Source organism: Malaclemys terrapin, chromosome 6 (assembly GCF_027887155.1).
Source record: "Malaclemys terrapin pileata isolate rMalTer1 chromosome 6, rMalTer1.hap1, whole genome shotgun sequence".
NCBI lineage: Eukaryota > Metazoa > Chordata > Testudines > Emydidae > Malaclemys > Malaclemys terrapin.
In genome coordinates, this window is record NC_071510.1 from 32,695,254 (window position 1) to 32,717,437 (window position 22,184).

The 22,184-nt window shown below is 42.4% G+C and overlaps 1 protein-coding gene across 3 annotated transcripts in view; it reads left to right on the forward strand.

The window, feature by feature from the left end:
- The window catches only part of LOC128839433 (uncharacterized), a 65,516-nt gene that overhangs the window by 13,689 nt on the left and 29,643 nt on the right, over window positions 1–22,184 (forward strand). Inside the window, exon 2 of one of the 3 annotated variants that reach the window (XM_054032444.1) lies at window positions 20,035–20,120. The exons of 1 other annotated variant lie outside the window; for it this stretch is intronic. In XM_054032444.1, coding sequence (XP_053888419.1) covers window positions 20,047–20,120 — 74 coding nt within the window. In that variant the 5' untranslated portion in view covers window positions 20,035–20,046. Of the gene's footprint in view, window positions 1–20,033; window positions 20,121–22,184 lie in introns of those variants that run through there. One more of the 3 variants, XR_008445421.1, reaches the window with a different exon arrangement.

The following is a 22,184-nucleotide window of genomic DNA, read 5'->3' on the forward strand; positions in this document are numbered from 1 at the left end:
TAGGTGACAACATCCATATTTAGTATTATGTTATGTATCTAATGAAAGATGTTTCTTGTTTCTCTTTTACACTACATTGCATGTGACAAGCCAGAAACCTGCAGCAATCTCCCTAATTTCCTTATATGCTGGCAAGGACTTTGCCCATATTCACTTTCTCTGGTATCCCTCCTGGAAGCTGGATGCTCCCCAGAGGGATGTTAGCAGAAAATGAAGGGTGTATCACTATTGCTAGTACTACCTTCAGGACTGATAATTTGGGTAATGGTGCCAAACTGGTTTGTGGCGTGTCGATTGCTTACTCGATTACTCTAACTTTTGTAATGCAATAGTCGTCCACTTCTAAGGCACCAGTATGAGTCCAGCCCAGGTTAGCCATGACCAAATATTACTATCTTGCTGCCTATTTTGTTAAATGAGCTGGTCAGATCCTAGTGGACAAATGACCATATTGTCAAAAACCATCATGGCAGCTGATGACATCCAGGAGAACTCTTTATATGAGTGGGTCATGAACTGCTCTCCCAGTCTTAGAGATGGTTTTCCAAGTCTCAGTGAAATATATGGACAGGGCAGTGAGAAGAAACTTGTGCTGAGTGCTTATTGTATGTTGTTTGTGTCCTGTGAATAAACAGAAATGTGTTTCCACTAGTTTCAATATAGTAGGGTGTTTTTTTTTTAATTAAATTAGTTTTAAAATGTTACTTGCACATGCACTGTTTACTCACAGGTAGGCTATAATTACATTTTCCGAAAACCCTGAAGCTTCCTGAATTAACTAAGTCCATTTTTAATTTAATACCTTTTTTTTTTTTTTAAAGAGAGGAGTCATCTACAATTAAAGTGTAGCAATTATAGAAACACTCCACAGAGCTGTTTAGACAAAAATACTGTGAACTTACTGTATCTATACGATCCAAGATACTTAAAGTATTTTATAAACATTAATTAAAATTCAATCCCTCTATCGGATAGTTCAGAGTGGTTGCCAGTAGGAAGTCAGTATTTGCCGGCTACTATTAGATAGTGGTATCTGAGATTTCATTTTTTTTCTCTGTTCTTAGAAAGGAAAGACTTGCAGTATCTGCTGGCAAAAGTTGACTTCTTTTAGTGGTGACAAATGGGAGTATTTTTAGTAGTCTTACTAAAGCAAACAAACTAAAAACCTAACTAACCAAGGTCACAGCAGGTCTTCAGAGAGATACAGAGAATGAAGATAACACCAATGACATGTACAGTAAGAGTATTATGATAATAAATAGAGATTCTGGAGCTGGGGAAAGACCTTGTGGTTTAGCACAATACACAGAATCACATCCATCACGCTGAATATTATTTATCTATCTCTTAAGCACCCTATCCCTATATTTATAAAATGGAATTATGTTGAGTCCAATCTGTTTGTTTGAAATATCACATCAGCATTTATTAAGAGAATGTTTTACAGTGGTTGCCATTAAAAAGTCAGCATTTGCAAATTGCATCTGAGATTACCAGAGTATGTCCTTGTAGGAGATAGGAGATCTGCACTGAGTCGTAACTTTGGACAAATGTTGACTTTTTAATTACTTGTATTCTACAATGTTTGCCCTTAAAAACCTGTCAGTTTGTCCTTAGTTAAATTAATATGATTCTCAATATTTGCAGTATTCCCTATACAATCCATATATCTGTTTTTTAGAAATCAAAGGAATACCACGAATACAGAGGTAACTGTATTCATTTATATCAGCATATTTTTGAACTGACCACTGTACATGGCAAGTTATCCTAAATAATTCTCTAAATGGTTTGGCAAAATGTTGTCAAGTCATGGTTTCTCCCTTTTTCTGCCCAGTTTTAAATATTAATGGTGAGATTTTGCTCTGATACCCATTGAAATCAGCATAGGTCTGAAGGCAGAATTTGTGCCTTATCTGCCAATTTCATATGGTATCACAAACAATGCAATGTTTAGCCCAGAAGTCTTGATTTCGTGGGCATTTAGGGTGACCAGATGTCCCGATATTAGGGGCTTTGTCTTATATAGGCAACTTATTCCACCCCCTGCCCATCTCAATGTTTTACACTTGCTATCTGGTCACTCGATGGACATTTCTCTCTTGTTCTTTTACCTTCTGTAATTAGGAAGGCAACTGCCACTAGAAACAAAGTGAATCACTATGGTGCCTCTGCAAACAGTAATTTATAAAGCCAGAAGATCTCTCTTGTAACCATTATAACTTCAGAAGAAGGAGATTTCTTTCCTGTTTTGTTCTATGATGTTTGGTATTCAGATTATTCTTCTCCCTGCCCCAGTCTGTCTCCATCTGCAGAGCAAAATAGGTGAAATGATACAACTCTCCTATTCCTTTCATTTGAGAGGTGATTTTATACCCCCCCCCCCCGAAGATAGATTTCTTTCCTGCCTATTCTTCATTTTATTTTATTTCCCCCTCCACCTCCCCCACACGTTCTACGTTATGTTTCTCTTCCACCTCATTTATTGTCCTTCCCTGGGCCTCTGAACAGAAAAGCAATTCTGTCTGAACCACAATATAGTAATTTTACCTACAGAGGGTGCTAACACTAGACAGAGAGGCGCTAAGGGGAGAGAGAAAGGAGAAGGAGGGAGGATCCTTTTTCTTCAAAGGTCAAGTGTGACAACTTGTCTCTAGTAAGACCAGCCCCTACTAGCCTGTAAATCCCGAGAGGTCACATCTTTTCCCCAGCACTGGGTCTTTTGCATGATTGTCCAGTTTATATGCCACCTTGCCATAAGTTTTATTTTTTAGAAAACTGCTTTAATTCTGGGATTCCTGCCTAAACTGGGCAAATCTAATTTTCATACGTTGCCATGGGAAATAATGCTTTTACCCTTTCTCAGAAAGGGAAAGAAAATGAATGAAAGAATGAATGACTGCACTACTGGGCTGCTTTCTAATTATTTAAAAGACCTCACACATCCATGTCTTGGCCACAATGTGGGACTCTGCTCTGTGAAAAGATACATCTACTGTATTAATAGAAAGACCCAACCTATAGCTAACAATAAATCTTAATAAATTGTGTATTTTTAATTGATAACCCTCTTCAGAGTGTAAGTTTCATTCTGTCAAAGGCATATAAAATAAAGGGTTTATACATTCATGTCTTATAATTGGCTAGATATGCTCTCATTAAAGTGGATCACAGTTAGTGCCCCTTGAAAGAGCAGTTCTAAATTATACAAGGTGCTTTTCATTCTGAAAGGAAGTATTTTAGTTGACCCAGGTTTCTGATGACTATAAAAATTTGATCTTAAAGGGACTTTACTGAAGGAGAAAATAATCTGATGCTTAAGATTGTAAAACACTACTGACAATCAAAGTATTTCTCTCTTCCCCCTTACCCCACCTTATTTTTCCATTGTGTATTTTAGGGTTATCTGAGAAGTGCAGTTATGATTGTTAAGATCTTTTTAGTCATCACTTTACTCTATGTGAGTTTTATGTTACAGTTTATAAAATGCTGAACGTTTGCCGAGAGATCAAAGTACTTATCATAATGAGAAAAATGTACATAACAACAGTTGTATAGTAAGGGTAAGAATTGCCTGAAGCAGAACAAATTTCTGCAGATTGTCTGACAATGTAAGAATAATAGAGCACACAATCATGTGAATAATATTACTTAATAAATCTCAACTCTTATGTGTCTTATACAGTAAACTACCTTTTTCTAAATTGCTAAATGCATTTCCCACTTGATTAGATAGTTTTATATATGGAGAACTTACAATAATATCCATCTTTCTAATAGAACATCGCAATTTAATGTTAAAATATAGAGATCAATGGATGCAATGCTAGACTGATAGCAGGTCTGGTACCTTGTTTAGAATTAACTATGTAGCCCTAAGGGCCTGTCCCTGCTGTGTGGTCACAATGGGAGCTTAACAGATAGGCTTCTGCTGTGCACTGGGAAAGGGCAAAGAGTCCTTGCCAGGAGGATTTGTAACTGCCTGCACTGTTGAGCAGTGGCCTTTGGGACTCCATTCTCACTACCATGGGGGTAGGAATGGGGCAATGAATCCAGAAGTCTTCCAAACCCATCTCAGGAGCTGCAGTACTTGGCTGGGTTTGGCTTAATGGGATGGCTATGCTGGCATTCTGCTCTCCGTGAAAGGGAGGATAATTCTGCTCTCCCACACAAGCACACCACCTGGCATGGAGAAAATAACATCAAGTCTATTTGCTCTGACTCTGCTCAGGGAAGAGAGGATATGGCTGAAATGGTCAAATCCTGTAGTCTTTACTCAGGCTTAGCTCTCATTAATTTCAGTTGTGTTTTGCCTGAATAATGACTACAGGATTTTGCCCATGAGTTAGTAAAGCTTGTGTTTGTTGGAAGACAGGGTGGCCAAGGGGTATCAAGCCCTGTCCTGGGAAACAGGAGACCCAGGTTCTATTCCTAGCTTCACTGTTGGCCTGCTTCGTGATCTTTGTCAAGAAATGCCACCTCTTTGTACCTCCCCATCTGTAAAGTGAAGATAAGGATAATGACCTCTCTTGTAAAGCACTTTGAGATCTACTGATAGGAAGTGCAATATAAGAACTTAACTACAAGTATATAGATGGGGACTGAATAGTTAACAATGAGCTTTTCAATCTAGGAGAGAAAGATATAACATGATTCAATGGCTGGAAGCTGAAGCTAGACAATTTCAGACTGGAAATAAGGTATACATTTTTAATGGTGAGAGTAATTAATCATTGGAACAATTTACCAAGGGTCCTGGTGGATTCTCCATCACAGGCAATTTTTTTAAATCAAGATTGGATGTTTTTCTAAAATATATGCTCTAGGAATTATTGTGGGGAAATTCTATGGGCTCTGTTCTAAAGAAAGTTGGACTAGATCACAATGGTCTCTTCTGGCCTTGGAATCTATGAATCTAGTATTAGTTGAGTCACAGAATTTAGGGTTTTTTTTCATTACCTAAAGTATGCTGGTGCCAGGTGAAGCAGGATAAATGTCCTTGATTAATAATACATTTTAAGTGATGTGATAGCACTCAGCTTCTATTCTCATGTCCATCACATATACTGCACCATTAACATATTTACTCTATTGTCTTGTTGTTTACTGGTCAGAGCTCATCTCTGAGATGGTCTAGTGATGGCTTTTGCCTGAGATCTATGGACTTGTAATTTTCTTTGTCTCCCTGTCCTTGCTTCTGTGAACAGAGGTCTGCTAAACCGAGCTGTTCTAAATAGTGCCGTGTTAAGCAGACTTTCAATAAGAGATTGTTTTCTTTGGAATTCTGTCAGCCTTGTGGCTCATTTATGTAGTAACAAGCGAGACATGTTCTGACCTATCAATCAAGCTTTAAAAGAGCCATTCATAACCGTGCATATTGCACACAAAGAAAGCAATGCACAGAAATGTCTATTGTAACAGGTTTGGGCCCTATCCTGTTCCCAATGCGTCCAACAACACAACTCCCCAGGATTTCCCTGGGAGTAGGATCAGGCCCTTAATTTAAAATGTTTTATGGTAATCCTATAGCTGGGAGGCCTTATTTCATAGGGTTTACAAATAGATTGTTAATACCAACATGAAATTTGGCATAAATATTCATAACTCATGAGTAAGGTTTCTATGCAAAATTTGGGTTAAGTTGGGTGGAATAAATTTGATTTGAATTTTCTTTCTCTGATTTTCAGGATCCCCTCACCTCAGCAGAGAAGGGCTTTTTAATAATAATAATAATAATAATAATAATTAATTTACAGGTACCTTGGGCTAAATTCTGCCCTTGGAGAGGAAATCACTGTCCCCATTGGCCCTGGTTTTTACTTTTGGGTGGTTAGAGTGCGTGTGTGTGTGTGTGTGAATGCCAAAAAAGGGGGAAAAAATCAAAAGTAAATGGAAGAGAAGGCCAAAGGGAGGGTTGGAGTGAGTTCAGTTATTTGTCTCTCTCTACTGCAGTAACTGTGCACGCATCTTGTATTCAGAACTTGGGCTTCCTTTAAGCATTTGACCTTTTGCCATATTTCAGTCTAGATCAAGATGTTGTGGTTGATGTATAAACTATGAACACAGGAATTTGGAAGACTGGGTGGCCTAGAGACTGATAATAAGATACAAGCTCTTTCATTTTTAGGTCACCCACTCTGTGCGCCAGTTTGGTGGTAGACCAAATGTTGTTGTCATCTGATGGCTCCTGGGTGGCTTGTAGTGGCCTTAGTTCAGTTTGTAGTGGATCATTATCAACCTCATCCCAACTGGCATGCCTGTCAACAATCCCAACAGAGAAAACAAGGGCTGAATCAGCCTAGAAACTAATTATTTTCTTGGGGGATGGTGTGAGGGGGACTGGAATAAGCTATGCTGGAAAAAGTACAGTTTTGCTCGTATAAATTGTGTACAATAGGAACATTTTGCTGGCATAATATACAGGTATAGCTATACCGGCAAAGCTCTCTTAGTGTAATCCTCTAACTCTCTTAAAAGTTGTTTCCTTAATTTAAGGCCAAGGTACATTATTAAGACAAGTATTTAGGGAAATTCATTCTGCAATTGCCTTTGCTATGTACCTGTAGATAAAGACTGGGATTTTCAAAGAAGCCATTCAATAGGCAATCCAATGGGAATTGGGTACCCTTAGAATCCTTTGAATATTCCAACCAAATAGAGGATTTATGCCAAATAGTATATCTCTTTTTGCACCAATAGTGGAACTGATTATGTGCTTTAACTATGAGGAAGATGATGCCAATATAATTTAAAAGCATTATTTAGAAAGAGATCATTCAAATAATATTTTCCTTAACATTACCAATGGGCTAAAAGGGTAGATAATTTTTGTTTGCTTGACTGTAGCAGTATGTCTGACCTAAACCTAGTGACCTAGTTAAAATAGACACCACAAACATATATTCTGTTATCCTCATTAAAAATACTCTTGAAATAAGGTGTAACAGTTATACATTTCAGACATATACCAAATATTTATCAAATCCATTCCAGTCCATGGGAGTAGTCCTACAAAAAAATACAGATTCAAGGTTAGAGCCAAGAAAAAACCCAGTAGAATTTGCAGAATGAGTTGGGAATGTTTGTATTATATCTGTAAATTAGAGAGGAGGACACAATGCAATTAGAGTACATGGAATACAGCACACAAGACATGTAAAACAATGTCTCTCTCACCAACAGAAGTTGATCCAATAAAAGATATTTCTTCACCCACCTTTTCTCTCTCGTATCCTGGGACTGACATGGTTACAACTACACTGCATGTAAAACAATGTCCTTATTTATTTTCCACTTCCCTTGCCAGCTAATATTTTACCTGCAAGATAGTTAAAATGAGCTTTTGGCATGGGATTAGTGAGCAAAAAATACCTGTGAGAAACAGGCAATTTAACAGTACTTGAGTAGTTCTGAACAGCAGGTGCTGCCACGCTCCCATAGTCTCCAGTGTCAAACAGTGTATTCCATTGTGTGCCTCATATTGGAAGGGCTGGTTGAAGCTTTTATTTTTCAGTGCTGCAACATATTGTGAGAACAGGGGTGGCAGTTTAATCTATCATTTTGTGTTAAATTTTATGCTTTAGTTTTACCACATGGGATTTCTAATAGCATTGATTGTGTGTCCTGTCACAGTTCTATGCACCCCTAAATCCTGTGCAACAATGAAACCAATACTCTGAAGACAATCCTTTTTGTGGCATTTGCCATAAAGGGAAGTTTGGGGGTCCTCAAAGTGGCAGATGGGTGGCTCTCTGTGTTCACTACAAGTATGGTGCACTGCCTTCAGCACTGTACCAACCTGGTGTGAAATCAGCCACCCACACTACCCTCAACACTCAGCAGCTCAGATACTATGGTGATGAGCGATGTGTAAGAACCTATATGGAATAGAAGAGAATAGAACACTCTTGTATTCTGCCTGTTGCAGTACGGTCGCAAAATGTGGACCATATATTTACATTTTGTACTGCCAGGAAACTTGAAACGTGTCAATTCTTGTTTTCCACACAGTATTCCAGCAAGCTCTGGTTGTATCTACTACAGTCTAAGCCCCATCCACTTATGTAAATTCTATGGCGAGGATCCTGGGCTCCAGGGCATTTTGGTGTGCCGGCTTCCTTTAAATGACAGAATTGAATATTTCATTATTTATTTGGATTACACTATTGCCTAGATGCCCCCACAGAAATCATGGACCCACTGTGCTAGGCACTATACAAATACACAACATGAGACTGTCCCTGCTGCCATAAAGTGTACAACTTAGACAAAACAGACCAATGGCAGGAGAGAAAACAGAAGCAGAGAGATGAAGTGACTTGTTCAAGGTCACACAACTGGTCAGTGGTGGAGCTGGGAATAGAACGTAGGTAACACGATTCCCAATCTGGTGCCCTATCCATTAGACCATGCTGCCTCATTAATTTTAATGAATTAAATATTAAAATAAATCCTATGATGATTACAGCAGTTCCTGTTTATTTTGATAGGAAATTCAATTTATTTTACAGTGTCCCCACCCCCTTTTTCAGTTTAATACTCTGTAGATTTTTAAACAGACAGCATGAGATTACATTACAGAAGTTGTTGGGGGAAGCTGGCAGTTTTGACAGCTTGGTAGAAGATAGCTGAGGTTTTTGGAAGCTGGGGAGTTGTGGGAGGCACTTTGGGATTGTAGGATAAGCACATTAGTTGGATTAGTTGACAATTAAACTGATACCTTTCACAGTTGCTACCCGTTGATACCAGTCAGCTCTGTGTTTTGGGGGAACCAGGGTGCAATGTCTGGCCTGTCTGACTCATGAGGGACCCCCCGCCCCCACCGATCTCTGCCTGAACCAAGACCCATCAGAGAAAAGACTTGCAGAGAGCAGTGAAGGGCATTGGGAGACACACCTAAACCCCTCCTGACAAAGGTGACAAGATTAAGACATCTCCATTAGCATACAGAATGGAGAGCAGAGACAACTCCCCTAGCCTCATCTGCATGAAAGATGGGACAGGGATTAGCATACAAAATGAAAAACAGGGAACCGCACTGAATTCTGGGACCAGAAAAGCAGGGAAGCACTGCATCATAGGAATCTCTGCTCCAGATGTTAATGAACCTACGCCTGCCCACACCCAGCTCAGCAGTTATCAGACCAATTCTAGTAATGAATTGATTGATATCCAAAATACTGAAGCAGCCTAGTTGCATTGTAAGCTCCCTGGAAGAAAACACCACCCATAGCCAAGAGTGATCAGCACCTATTGTCTAGCCTAAAGAAAACCCTTGAGTCATCAGTTTATCCATAAACAAATCTACTGTTCTCCCTTGAACCATTGTTGTTTCTCTACCAAAAAAAACCACCCTACCTATGTTCAAGTAAGTGTTCTGATGCTTAGATCCAAACTATGCATCAGTTCCACTGGGACTCCATCTTCTCCTGACTGATCGTGCAGGGGGCTCTGCCTGTCTCCAGCACTCAGGACCCTGAGCTACCACCATCACTTGGGAACCCTGTCCAGTTCAAGCCTCATGGAGTGGGTGAGATCCCCCCGCTTTCTCTCTCTCTGTTTTCCTTTCTACCTTAGGTATTAACCTTTTAATCATCTTTGTTATGTTGGTTTAGCCCTCCTTGTGTAGTTATCACTATTATTCAATAAATAACTTTTATGGTTAAGCTGGTTGCCTCTCTCTCTCATTGAACTTTACTCTTTTTTGTGTTGTTAGCTTCCCCCATTTACTCTACAGCAACACTTCTTTTACCTAAGCTAAAGATCCCTGCAGCGCCCAAAATACTGTGGGGTTTGCTCATCAAGTAGGTTACTGGCAATACAATTGTGATGTGAATGTGGGGATAGGGACGTGCTGAATCTGGGACAGCTTTAAAATGCTGCTTGACCCAGTCCATTGAGCCCAGGGCCACAGAAGGGGGGGGGCAGTTTGAAAGTGCTGCTTGAATCTGGTCCGCTCAGACTTGCTCTGTTAATGTATGTGTGGGTGTGTTCATCCGGTTCTGGGGCTGGAGGAACCCATCCCTGGGTCCTGCAGGATAGCACCATTGGGAAAGGACTTACATAAGGGAGAATTAGAGCTCCATATGAAAACACATGTGACACAAGCAGTGCATTGATAGAATTACAGAACCCCTCGCCGCCTCTCCCCCCCCCCCCCGAAGAGTAACCTAAATAAATGAGCATACCTCAAAGTAATGGGCAAATCTGGTAACACTGTTGACATGAATGGAGCTGTTCATACCTCTTAGAACTATTGGTTTAGGCTGCCTCCAGACTCAGGCCCGACCTACACTCAAAATTTAGGTTGACATAGCTATGGTGCTCAGGAAAATTCAACACCACTGAGCACCGTAACTATGCTGACCTAACCCCCGGTGTAGGGAACATGCTTCCATCATTCTAGCTACCATTGCTCAGGGGTGGGGGGAAGAGATGGTGTTTCTCCAGTGACAGAAAAAAACCTTTTGTCTCTGTAGGCCGCATATACACTGTGGGTTTATGCTAACGTAGCTATGGCACTGTAGCTATGCCCCTACAGTCCCTGTAGTGTACACATAGCCTCAAGAAAACATCTGCATCAATTTAACCTTGGTTCACATTTTCAAAGTTTTTCTTCACAACTATAGGGGCAAGAAACTGAAGGTGAAATGATGGTCCTACTGAAGACAATGGGATTCACATCAATGGGGTCAGAATTTCACCCTTAGTTTTTATAAGAATGACTAATTTCAAATTAATTAATGGTCTAGTAGAGCATCCATTAAATAAAATGTCCTGAACTGATTTATGCAGTGTTGCTGTAGTTGTCAGTCCCAGGATATTACAGAGAAAAGTTCGGTGAGGTAATATCTTTTACTGGACCAACTTCTGCTGGTGAGAGACAAGCTCTTGAGCTACACAGAGCTCTTCCATAGGTCTGGGAAAGGTACTCAGTGTCACCTTGCTTCAGTAGGAGTTGCACTTATATCTTGGCAGGAGATTTAAAGCTAGAAGGAAAAAAGCATTAGTTGTACAAAGGTGAGTCACTTAAAAGGAGACTTTCACCTGATCAGCCAAGTTGCAAAAAATAATAAGCCTGAAGGAATTTAATTATGAACTGGCTGCAAACTTCTCATCAGACACACACATGTCTGTAACTTTATTTACCTTTTTATATGTGCTTTACTTCAAGATAATGTTTCCAGAGACAACCAAGGTTGTATTTTTGAGCATGTAATTAACCCCTGCTACACCCCCCCCCCCAGTACCCCCTCAACCCTCTCTCATACTGCTGGGAGTGTCCTGGGGAAAGGCAGGTGTATTTGGGAAATAGTGGTGTGTCCTGAGTTCATCTGGTCTCTAGTTCATGCACAAATAATTCCTTACTGGTGTTTTCCCTAAAAGAGTCAAGAACTCCTTTACAGTTGATAAAGGTAATAGTGTTGATGTAATATACTTGGACTTCTGTAAGGCATTTGACTCAGTACTGTACAACATTTAGATTAAAAACTAGAATGATATAAAATTAATATTTCACACATGAAATGGATTAAAAAGTGCAATTGTAAATGGGGAATCGACGCTAATAGCTCCGGGAGCTATCCCACAGTGCACCACTCTGTTGACGCTCTGGACAGCAGTCCGAGCTCGGATGCTCTGACCAGCCACACAGGAAAACCCTGGGAAAATTTGAATTCCTTTTCCTGTCTGGGCAGTTTGAAGCCCATTTCCTGTTTGGACATCGTGGCGAGCTCAGCAGCACTGGCAACGATGCAGAGCTCTCCAGCAGAGGTGACCATGCAATCGCAGAATAGAAAGAGGGCCCCAGCATGGACTGATCAGGAAGTCTTGGATCTGATCACTGTGTGGGGTGTTGAGTCCGTTCTTTCGGAGCTGTGATCTAAAAGATGGAATGCAAAGATCTACGAGAAGATCTCAAAAGCCATGACAGAGAGAGGATACAGCCGGGATGCAACGCAGTGCCGCATGAAAATCAAGGAGCTGAGACAAGCGTACCAGAAGACCAAAGAGTCAAACAGATGCTCCAGATCCCAGCCCCAGACATGCCGTTTCTACGAGGCACTGCATTCCATTCTAGGTGCGTCTGCCACCACTACCCCACCACTGACCGTGGACTCTGAGGATGGGATATTGTCGACGCCCGCTTCCTCGGAGATGTTAGCGGATGGGGAAGATGAGGAAGGTAAGGAGGAGGACGAGGCAGTAGACAGCGCTTACAACTCTGATTTCCCAGACAGCCAGGATCTCTTCGTCACCCTCATAGAGATCCCCTACCAACCATCCCCAGGCATTAACCTGGACCCTGAATCAGGGGAAGGATCAGTCGCTAAGTGTTTTAAACATGTAAACATTTCTTTTGAACAGAACAGGAATATTAACAATGGGTTTTTCATTATTTGTTTGCCCTAGGCGCTTAACGTTTTAGTCCTTGGCAGTGCAACTACTGCAAAAGAAGGTCTATATGTCTGGGGATAGAGCTGAAATCCTCATGGGACATCTCCACGAAGCTCTCCTGGAGGTAATTGGAAAGCCTTTGCATGAGGTTCCTGGGGAGAGCGGCCTTATTGTGTCCTCCGTGGTAGGAAACTTTTCCTCTCCAGGCTATCATCAAATACTCTGGGATCATTGCCTTGCAGAGCATGGCGGCATACGGCCCTGGTTTTCGCTGGCTTTCGCGCAGCATGCGTTCTTTCTCGGTCTCAGAAATTCTCAGCGGAGTGATGTCGCTCATGGTGACCTGCTTAGAATTAGGGGAATGTTACTATTGAGACTGCTTGCGTCTTCCTTTACAGAACTGTCACCGGCGGCTTACAGCCACGCGGTAGAGGCAGGAGAGGGGCAGCATACAGGAATATTGCTTTGAACGTGAAAGGAGGGCACTGCTATAAATTAAGTTTTAAGCAGCCAAAAGTCTACGGCTTACCATGTCAGCCTGCTACCCGAATTCCACTGTCCTGTCCCGCTTGTCTGATCTCCACAGCAAGACCCCAGGCACTGAATGCGAAGGCCGAAAATTCGACCTTGTCCTGAGTGCGCATGTGATAGGTGCTGTGCATGGTCTTGTTCACAGAGAAAGACTATGTTCATCGTTCACAAAAAATTATTTTTCCCATCCCACAGCTGCGACTGTCTCCCGACCTACCCTGGCATCCCCCTCGCAGAGGCTGGTGCAGATTAGGTGGAGAAAGAAAAGGACACGGGACGACATGTTCTCAGAACTTATGGGCTGCTCCCAAGCTGATGCGGCCCAGCAGACCCAATGGAGGGAGAACATGTCGCAATACCAGCGAGCACACAGCGAACGGGAGGAGAGGTGGCGGCAGGAAGACCAGCAGGCGACTCAAACGCTGCTTGGACTAATGAGGGAGCAAATGGACATGCTCCGGCGCCTTGTGGATGTTCTGCAGGACCGGAGGCAGGAGGACAGAGCCCCGCTGCATTCTATCTCTAACCGCCCTCCCCTGCCACAAACTCCCATACCCCACTCACCCAAAGTCCCAAGAAGGAGGGGCGGCACGGGCCGTGAAAACTGTCACTCCACCCCTGCAGACCGCTCAAGTACCAGAAGGCTCTCATTCCCAAAGTCCTTTCCTTCCCTCCTCACCCAAGCCCCCGTCCCAGTTTCATCCCCTAACTGTTTAGTTGCTAATAAAAGATACGTTTCTGTTAATTACTGTTTCCATCATGTTCTTTTAGGGGAGAGTGTGTTTGAAGGGGGTTGGTAATTGGAGAGGACAGTCACCTTTATCAGGGTACAGACACGGGGGCAGGTTCAGCAGAAGGTCACACAAACATTGCAGTCACTAGGCACCCTGGTCAGTATGGGAGGTGGTTTTCATGTTCTTTGTGGTGGGGGCCATGTGACTTTGTGGCGGGAAAGGGCGGATAGAGATCTTATGCAGCGGTCCTTATCCTGGATCACAGAGCCACGCAGCAGGGGATCTGTAACTGTCCTCCCCCACCACAAAGTCACATAGCCCCCACACACAGAGTCCCAAAAAGGAGGGGTGTCAGGCTCCGTTGAAACAACCAGTCCACCACTGCGGACCACTCTAGGAGCAGTCGCCTGTCATTCCTCGAGTTTAGAAGTGTTCTTTCCATCACTACGCCTGCTCCCCACCACAGTCTGCGTCCCAGTTTCAACCCTTTACCACGAAATCCGTAATAAAGAAAACGGTGTTCATTAACAAAGTTCCATTTATTTTATTTTGAAACGTGTGTTGGAAGGGGCGGGGATGGGGTGAACGGGGTATGTAGCTGGAGAGGATAGTCAACAGTAAGTGAGTAAAGAAACAGGGGCAGGTTCAGCTTCTCTTTAAACAAACTTAATAGTCACAGGTTACCCTAACTTTCAAAGCCTCCTGGATGCACAGCGCGTCCTGCTGAGCTCTTCTAATCGCACGGCTGTCTGGCTGGGCGTAATCAGCAGCCAGGCTATTCGCCTCAACCTCCCACCCCACTATAAAGGTCTCCCCCTTGCTCTCACAGAGATTGTGGAGCACACAGCAAGCTGCAATAACAATGGGGATATTGGTTTCGCTGAGATCAGAGAGAGTCAGTAAGCTTCTCCATCTCCCCTTGAGACGTCCAAAAGCACACTCCACCACCATTCTGCACTTGCTCAGACGGTAGTTGAAGAGTTCTTTTTCAGTGTCCAGGGCGCCTGTATAGGGCTTCATGAGCCAGGGCATTAGCGGGTAGGCTGGGTCCCCGAGGATCACTATAGGCATCTCCACATCCCCAACAGTTATTTTCTGGTCCGGGAAGTAAATACCTTCCTGCAGCTGTCTAAACAGACCAGAGTTCCTGAAAACACGAGCGTCATGAACCTTGCCCAGCCATCCTATGTTGATGTTTGTAAAACGTCCCCTATGGTCCACCAGTGCTTGCAGCACCATTGAAAAGTAGCCCTTTTGGTTAATGTACTGGCTGGCCTGATGGTCCGGTCCCAGGATAGGGATGTGAGTTCCATCTATAGCCCCACCGCAGTTTGGGAATCCCATCGCAGTGAAGCCATCTATGATGAGCTGGACGTTTCCAAGGGTCACTACCTTTGACAGCAGTAGCTCAACGATTGCGTTGGCTACTTGCATCACAGCAACCTCCACGGTAGATTTGCCGACGCCAAAGTGATTCGCGACTGACCAGTAGCTGTCTGGCGTTGCAAGCTTCCAGAGGGCTATGGCCACTCGCTTCTGGACAGTCAGGGCTGCTTGCATCCGGGTGTCCTTGCATTTCAGGGCAGGGGACAGCAACTCACAAAGTTCCAGGAAAGTTCCCTTACGCATCCGAAAGTTTTGCAGTCACTGTGATTCATCCCAGACCTGCAGCACTATGTGGTCCCACCAGTCCGTGCTTGTTTCCCAGGCCCAGAATCACCATTCCACAGCATCAACATGACCTATTGCCACCATGATGTTCACGGCGCAGGGTCCCGTGCTTTGAGAGAGGTCTGTGCCACTCTCAAACTTCATGTCTTCACCGTGCTGCCGTAGCTTCCTCGCCCGATTTCTCAGCATCTGCCTCTGGAAAAGGTGGATGTTAAGGCGGGAGGTGTTGACAACGGCCATAACTGCAGCGATGGTCACAGCGGGCTCCATGCTCGCAGTGCTGTGGCGTCTGCGCTGTCACTCACCAGAAAAGTGCGCGAACTGATTGCTCGCCGGCGCTTTCAGGGAGGGAGGGCAGGAGTGATGGTTGGATGATGACAGCTACCCAAAACCACCCTCGACACATTTTTTTCCCCCAGCAGGCATTGGGGGCTTGACCCAGAATTCCAATGGGCTACGGGAACTGTGGGATAGCTGCCCACAGTGCACTGCTTCCAATATCGACGCTTGCCCCGTTAGTGTGGACTCACAAAGTCAAATTACTGTCCTTAGTGTGGATACACACGTTCGACTTTGTAATATCGATTCCACATATTCGATTTAAGTACAATCGAACTACTCTCGTAGTGTAGACATACCCTTAATCACAGTCTACAACTACCTCCCTGGGGAACAAATATTTGATAATGGACTTTTCAATCTGGCAGAGAAAGATATAACATGATCCAATAGCTGGAAGTTGAAGCTAGACTTCAGACTGGAAACAAGACATATATTTATAAGGGTGAGAGTAATTAACCATTAGAACAATTTACTAAGGATACTGGTGGATTCTCTATCACTGACCATTTTTGAATCAAGGTTGGATGTTCAAAAAGATCTGCCCTAAGAATTATTTTGGGGAAGTTCTATGACCTGTGTTGTACAGGAGGTCAGACTGGATGATCACAATGTCCCTGCTGGCCTTGGAATCCAAGTATCTATAAATGATTTCTGAATGAATTTTTCTTTTAATAATAATTAAATCTGGTGGTGTTAATTTTGTATAAGGGAGCAAACCCCTCAGTTATTTAATAGTTCTATTACGCTTACCCTCACTCAGGTCTACTCTTATTTTACAATGAATCACCTATTTTTTAAATCACATTAAAAGAAAAAAATGAAAAAATTTGCTCACAATTACACTACTGTAGATGCAGAAAAGGTCAATTAAAATCAACAGATTTTCTCTGAATTTTCAGTGGTGTACATGAGCAAATAACTTGGGCCTGTTTTAAGTATTTCTGCTCTTTTAATTATTAATCAATTTTTTCAACTTACAAATATTTTAACTAAAACTGGAGCTGTTTCCTGTTGTCAGAGGTTTTTGTGCATCATACAGGGCAGTCAGAAAGACAGCTGATGAAATTGTCCTATGGAAGGGCCAAAAGGAAAAAGACTCCGAGCCAGTCATGTTGATGTCATGTTGTACTTAGATTTATGAACTGCCTCGGCACTAGGCTCATAACAAATCCCTGGATGTTGCAATTTCCTCCAGAGAGCTGCACTACCACTACCAAAGCCCTTTAGGGTTCGGTGGACAGGAATATCATGCTAACGCTTTCATTCTAATACACAGTAAATCACAGTTAGACCCGACATGGAGTCTAGCTGGTTGTCACCACCCAGCAGCTGAACCAGCAAAGATAAGAATGATATAGGTCAGAAGTTTCATCACCTGAAAGGTCATAAAGTATATTGTAGGTGGGAACTTTATATCATGGATCATGTGGATAGATAGTAGAAAAGAAGGTCCGTGGCCTTGTCACTGACATCAAGTAAAACCATGTTTGTACTGAAAGGTATCCCATCCCATCCAGTACAATTAAACTAGCTGGAAACGTCAGGATTTATTACCCCACCTGTTGGATTCAGCTACTGCATTCATGGTGATGACATTTGCAGTTTAAACCTGGCAGGCTGCAAAGGGATTAAATAAAATACCCACCCTCTATAAGTACATTTAATACTTTTTCCAGTTTGCACAGGAAGCCAGAACAACCAGCTGTGAACTAACTTACATATTCAGTGGCACTCAATTCACTGAGTCTTGCCACTGCTGAATCCAAATAATCAGAACAGATGACAGTTTTTTAAAAAAGGTAACAAAAGATGCAGGTGCAGTGCTCTTCTGGTTGATTAGGCCGGTCAAGGAGACAGAAAGAAGGGAAATAAGCCTCTGAGATCCCCATGTTTTTTAGAAATGTCCAAGTCTCTTACGTATGTTGCAACAAACTATAAAATGATTCGTAAGGACCTTCCCTCATAACAGTGCATGGGGTGACTTCATTTAAGTTCTGTGGGTATGCTGGAACAAGTTGTAACAAATCTGAACCAATGTGTCACATGCTGAAATACAGAGCAGTGCCCAACTGAAAAACGGATAAAGGCAACAGTCAGTCAGAAACCAAAGAAAAGGGAGAGGCCCAGAGCTTTGAATGTGGCTAAGGAGTGTACTATGAAATTTAGGAGGGAAAATGGGTTGGTACAAAGGTGACCATAAGCAACCTTATTGCTTCACTGATGCTGGTCCATTTGTGTACGGGGCCAGTTTTCTAGCACATGTCAGAGCAGCCTTCAAGCTGTTCTGACATGCACCAGCTGTTCCAGAGACCCAATATGGCAGCTTGGTATCACTGATGCACAGGGAAGCCCTGACTACATCCCCCTTTTTACCCCAGCATGTCCCTGTAGATCGGCAGCTCTGAAGTTGCTTTGATGTGGTTCCCTCTGAATTATTCCTGTGGAGTTGCCTCTGTGGACCAAACAGGTTGCTCAGACACCCAAACCTGAGGATCCAGTGATACCTACCAAAGACAAGGACATTCATACAGAGAGTCCCCACACAAAGCATCTTGACTTCCCCACTCCTCTATGGCAGCCTCTCCAGGCCAGCTGCTTCCCCTGGAATCCTCATCCTGGGAGGACAGGGCCCATGTTAATATACTGACTCTGTGATGATTGAGATGGGGATAGCTCTCCCCTTCTCTATCCATGAATACCAGCCCTGCTGAGGGGCTAAATGAGACTGAAATTATGCACCTCACTTATCCCAAGGAGCTGTTTCACAAACTTCCCAGCCCACCTTACAACTCCACAGGAAACTGATAATGGCACAACTTCCATTATTGCTTCTGCATGAGCTCCTGCTGAGCCTGCAGTCATGTTGTACCACCACTACCATATGGGTATTAGGGAAGGTTTCCCATATTCATTTTATTAGAGTCTGGACCAGTGAAAACCAGTTTTTGTTTTTGTTTTCGTTTTATTTTGAGATTGGGAGGGAAATGAAAAATCTGATACTATTTAAGTGCAAGGATAAAAAGAGAGTTTTAGTCTGATCAAACTTCCAGATAAGTGATTTCCCTTTCTGGCACAGAGGAACATATGGTGTAGAATAGAATATGCCTGGCATATGCTCTCAGCTGTTTCTTTAGTCAAGTTTGCTCTAGAAAGGGAGTGGTAATGATTGTAGTTTATGGTTACAATAATAGGGATGGAGGATAACCATAACCATGTTCCCTTTTATCATTGTGTCTTTAACAGAGACCCTCAATTGGTCCCATAGCTCGCAGAACTCAAATATATTACACAGAAACAAACCTACATAATAGTGGGTGGGATGCAATAGACCAGTTATGACTGATGGTATTCCATTGCCTTTATGCTTATTTTTAAAGTCTCTGGGACACAGATTGATTATAGGCAAGGACCTATATCAACCTATGAAAAATGTATGGATTTTGAAAGAGCTTTAATATGTACCATTTGAGCACAAATAATTTCTTGGTTGTCATTGTCCTCTCCCGCCATCCTCCAAATAAAAAAATCTCACTTAAGTTGGTAATATATGCTTAATAATCAGAAACTGATGCTACGGATTAAAGAATCAAGATGTTAAAGAATAAAGTAAAAAAAAAGAGAAAGAAATTAGATTTGTATGATTTTAACTATTCTTTAATCTGCTTCTGGGCAAGAAAAGTGATTTGTGTCAGCCGTTATTGCATTAAACTTTAATTTTCTTCCACGAGTACAGGATTATATACAGGAGTATTGGATTGCACTCAGCATGGATTAGTTGAGCGGTGTCTTTTCAGCCAAGGACCAAATGGATTTCCTTCCTTTTGTGATTTATATTTTTATTGCTGTTTTTTTCCCTCCTTCTAATTCCCATTACCCTTCTGTTTGCCAGCACTGAGATACCCTCAAAAGCAGTAGAAAGGCAGGCAGAATTATTGGCTTATTGCATATATTTATGTTCCAAGGATCCTCACTAGCCAGCGTCAAAGGAATAAAGTGGCCTCTAGCCTTGGAAACTGCTAGCTAGTTTAAAACTAGAAAATTAGAAACTTTTAATTGTAAAAGAAGCATATTCTTCTCTTTCTAAATTGAAAAATAAAATCCAGAGTAACTGGTTTGATGTCCTTTAGAATCGGATAAAACATCCATAGTTTTGCCTTAACCTGGTCAGCAAAGTCCCACTGGAAATATATAATGACAAATGGTAAAAACAGAGATCTTGGCAGTGTGAATGGGAGAGAATAAGATACACTCAGTTTAAAAAGGGAGATCATCCAGGGTTTGTAGAATGGGATCAAGGGAGGAAATAAAAACTAGTCACCAATAACAGCCTGAATATTATTCATTAGTTTGATTTTTGCAGCCAGTTTGAAGAATGACTAATGAGTTTCCTGCTCTCAACATGGCAGCCAGTGAGGAGCGGCTCCAACAGTTGAAGAGACCTGAAAGGTATTTAAGGAAAAGTATTTAAGCTATTAAATTACAGAATATGATCTGGAGTTACTCTTATCAGTAACCTCCACTGGGTAGATATGTCAACACCAAAGAACCTTCAAATTGTATAAAAGACAAAATTAAGGGAACATAGTATAAGATAGAAAATCAGTTAAAAGATGGAAGGTTTGGTTCTGCACCATGGGAGTCAATGGAAGCAGGATCAGGCGCCAAGAGTGCATTAAGACAGCAAGACATTCTGGTTGATGATAAAGTACAGAGCATATTTTCCAAGCATCCGTCATAAAAATATGTTTTGGGTGACAAACAACCCAGAAACTTGAAACTGAGATGTGTGACTAGTGAATAAGCTATCCCCATCCATGTGCTTAAATACCTTCTTCAGTATATATCGCCATTCACTGTGTGGTAAATAGCTCAATCTATAGACAACATACCCAGACCTTTCATTTTTTCCAGACACCAAAATTGCTGTGAAGTAACTCTGAGCTGCAGGAGCATTCTGGCTATTGATATGTAAAGAGGCGCACACAAGGATCCTCCCTCTTCTGGCAGCGCCATAGTATGTTTCACTCATGGCCATTATACAATGAAAGGATGCATGTAGTTGGAATGTGTTGTTACCTGATGTTTATCATGTAGCATCTGCTAAGGGATAATATCATATCCAATACCTAAACAAATTATTTTGTTTACAAAAATAATAGCTTAGGTTCATGTCATGCAAGAGCAAATCTATTAACCAAATTAAAGGCAACATTGTACGCTCCTACTGAAACCCATATGAGGGGATAGAGGCCTAACACACTCTGTGAGGTGGATCTTGCTGAGTTTCCAATGGATCCATCCCTCAGATGGGAGAAGTTTGCCTTGGAAGAGGAAGAGCATGTGGCCTCCCAATTCTGAGGAAGTCCAGTCATGAGTATGCCAGAGCATCAGACCAGAGGGGGCTTATTCATAATACTCTTCTGGGCCTTCTGGCTGCACAGCTCTGACAGGAGCCATTCTCTTATTGGTTACCAGGCTAGTGCAAAACCCTTTTCAGATGGGGTAGTGCAGTGGTGGAATATAAAATAAAATTGCTTATACCAGCATTAATTTTGCCAATCACTTTTTTGGGGGGGAAGGGTTCTGCAAAGTGTGACACAAAAGGCTTGTCATCAAAAGAGAAATAGACTTGAAGGATCAAAAGTTCCAAGGCAAGGTTATGCATGGTCTCTTCTTTGCACTGCCCCTGGAGTGGTCATTTAGAAAGAACGTAAAGATAGGGGCGTGTAATGGTGTGTGTTTGTGTGTGTGTGTGTGTGTATTTTTTTTCCTTATAACCACTATATTGACTTAGGCCCTGATCCACAAAGAGACTTAGATATTGTGATGATGAACATTACAGTGCCTAACTAATGGGAGATGATGAGGATGGGGATTTCTTAAGCCCTGCCCCTCTCACAGAGAGAAATGCCTAAAACCAGGCTGCAGGAAAGCACCTAGCTTTGCTTGTCATTCACAGCTGGGAACCCCTCTCCTGGAGTCAGGTGGCTTAAGTGCCTAAGTCATGTCTTGTGGAAATGAGTTAGGTGCTTGCCTCATTTCATACAAAAACGCTGGAGGAGGAGGAGGTGGTGCTGCCTGCCTTATATATTTTAACCCAGTGGTTAGAACACTCCCTGGAATGTGGGAAACCCAGGTTCAAATCTGCTCTCTGCATAAGGAGAAAAGAGGATTTTAACAGGCATGTCCCACACCACTGAGGAGAATCTCTGACCACTGAGCTATGGGATATTCTGATTTGTGGTTCCCCCAACCTCTCCCGTTGAAGCATTTCCATTGTGTATAAATATTAAGGGTCTTTGGGCAGAGAGAGAATGAGCGGGGGAATGACTCTGTAGCCTGGTGGTTAGGCCACCTGGGAGGTGAGAGACCAGGGTCCAGACCCCCTGCTCCAATTACTCTTTACCACTACCATCTCCTACTCCTTCTCCAGAGAGATTTTGAATGGGACCTGAGAGAGTAGGTGGCTTCTAAGCACACCTACAGGATTGGGGCCCCACACACAAGTTA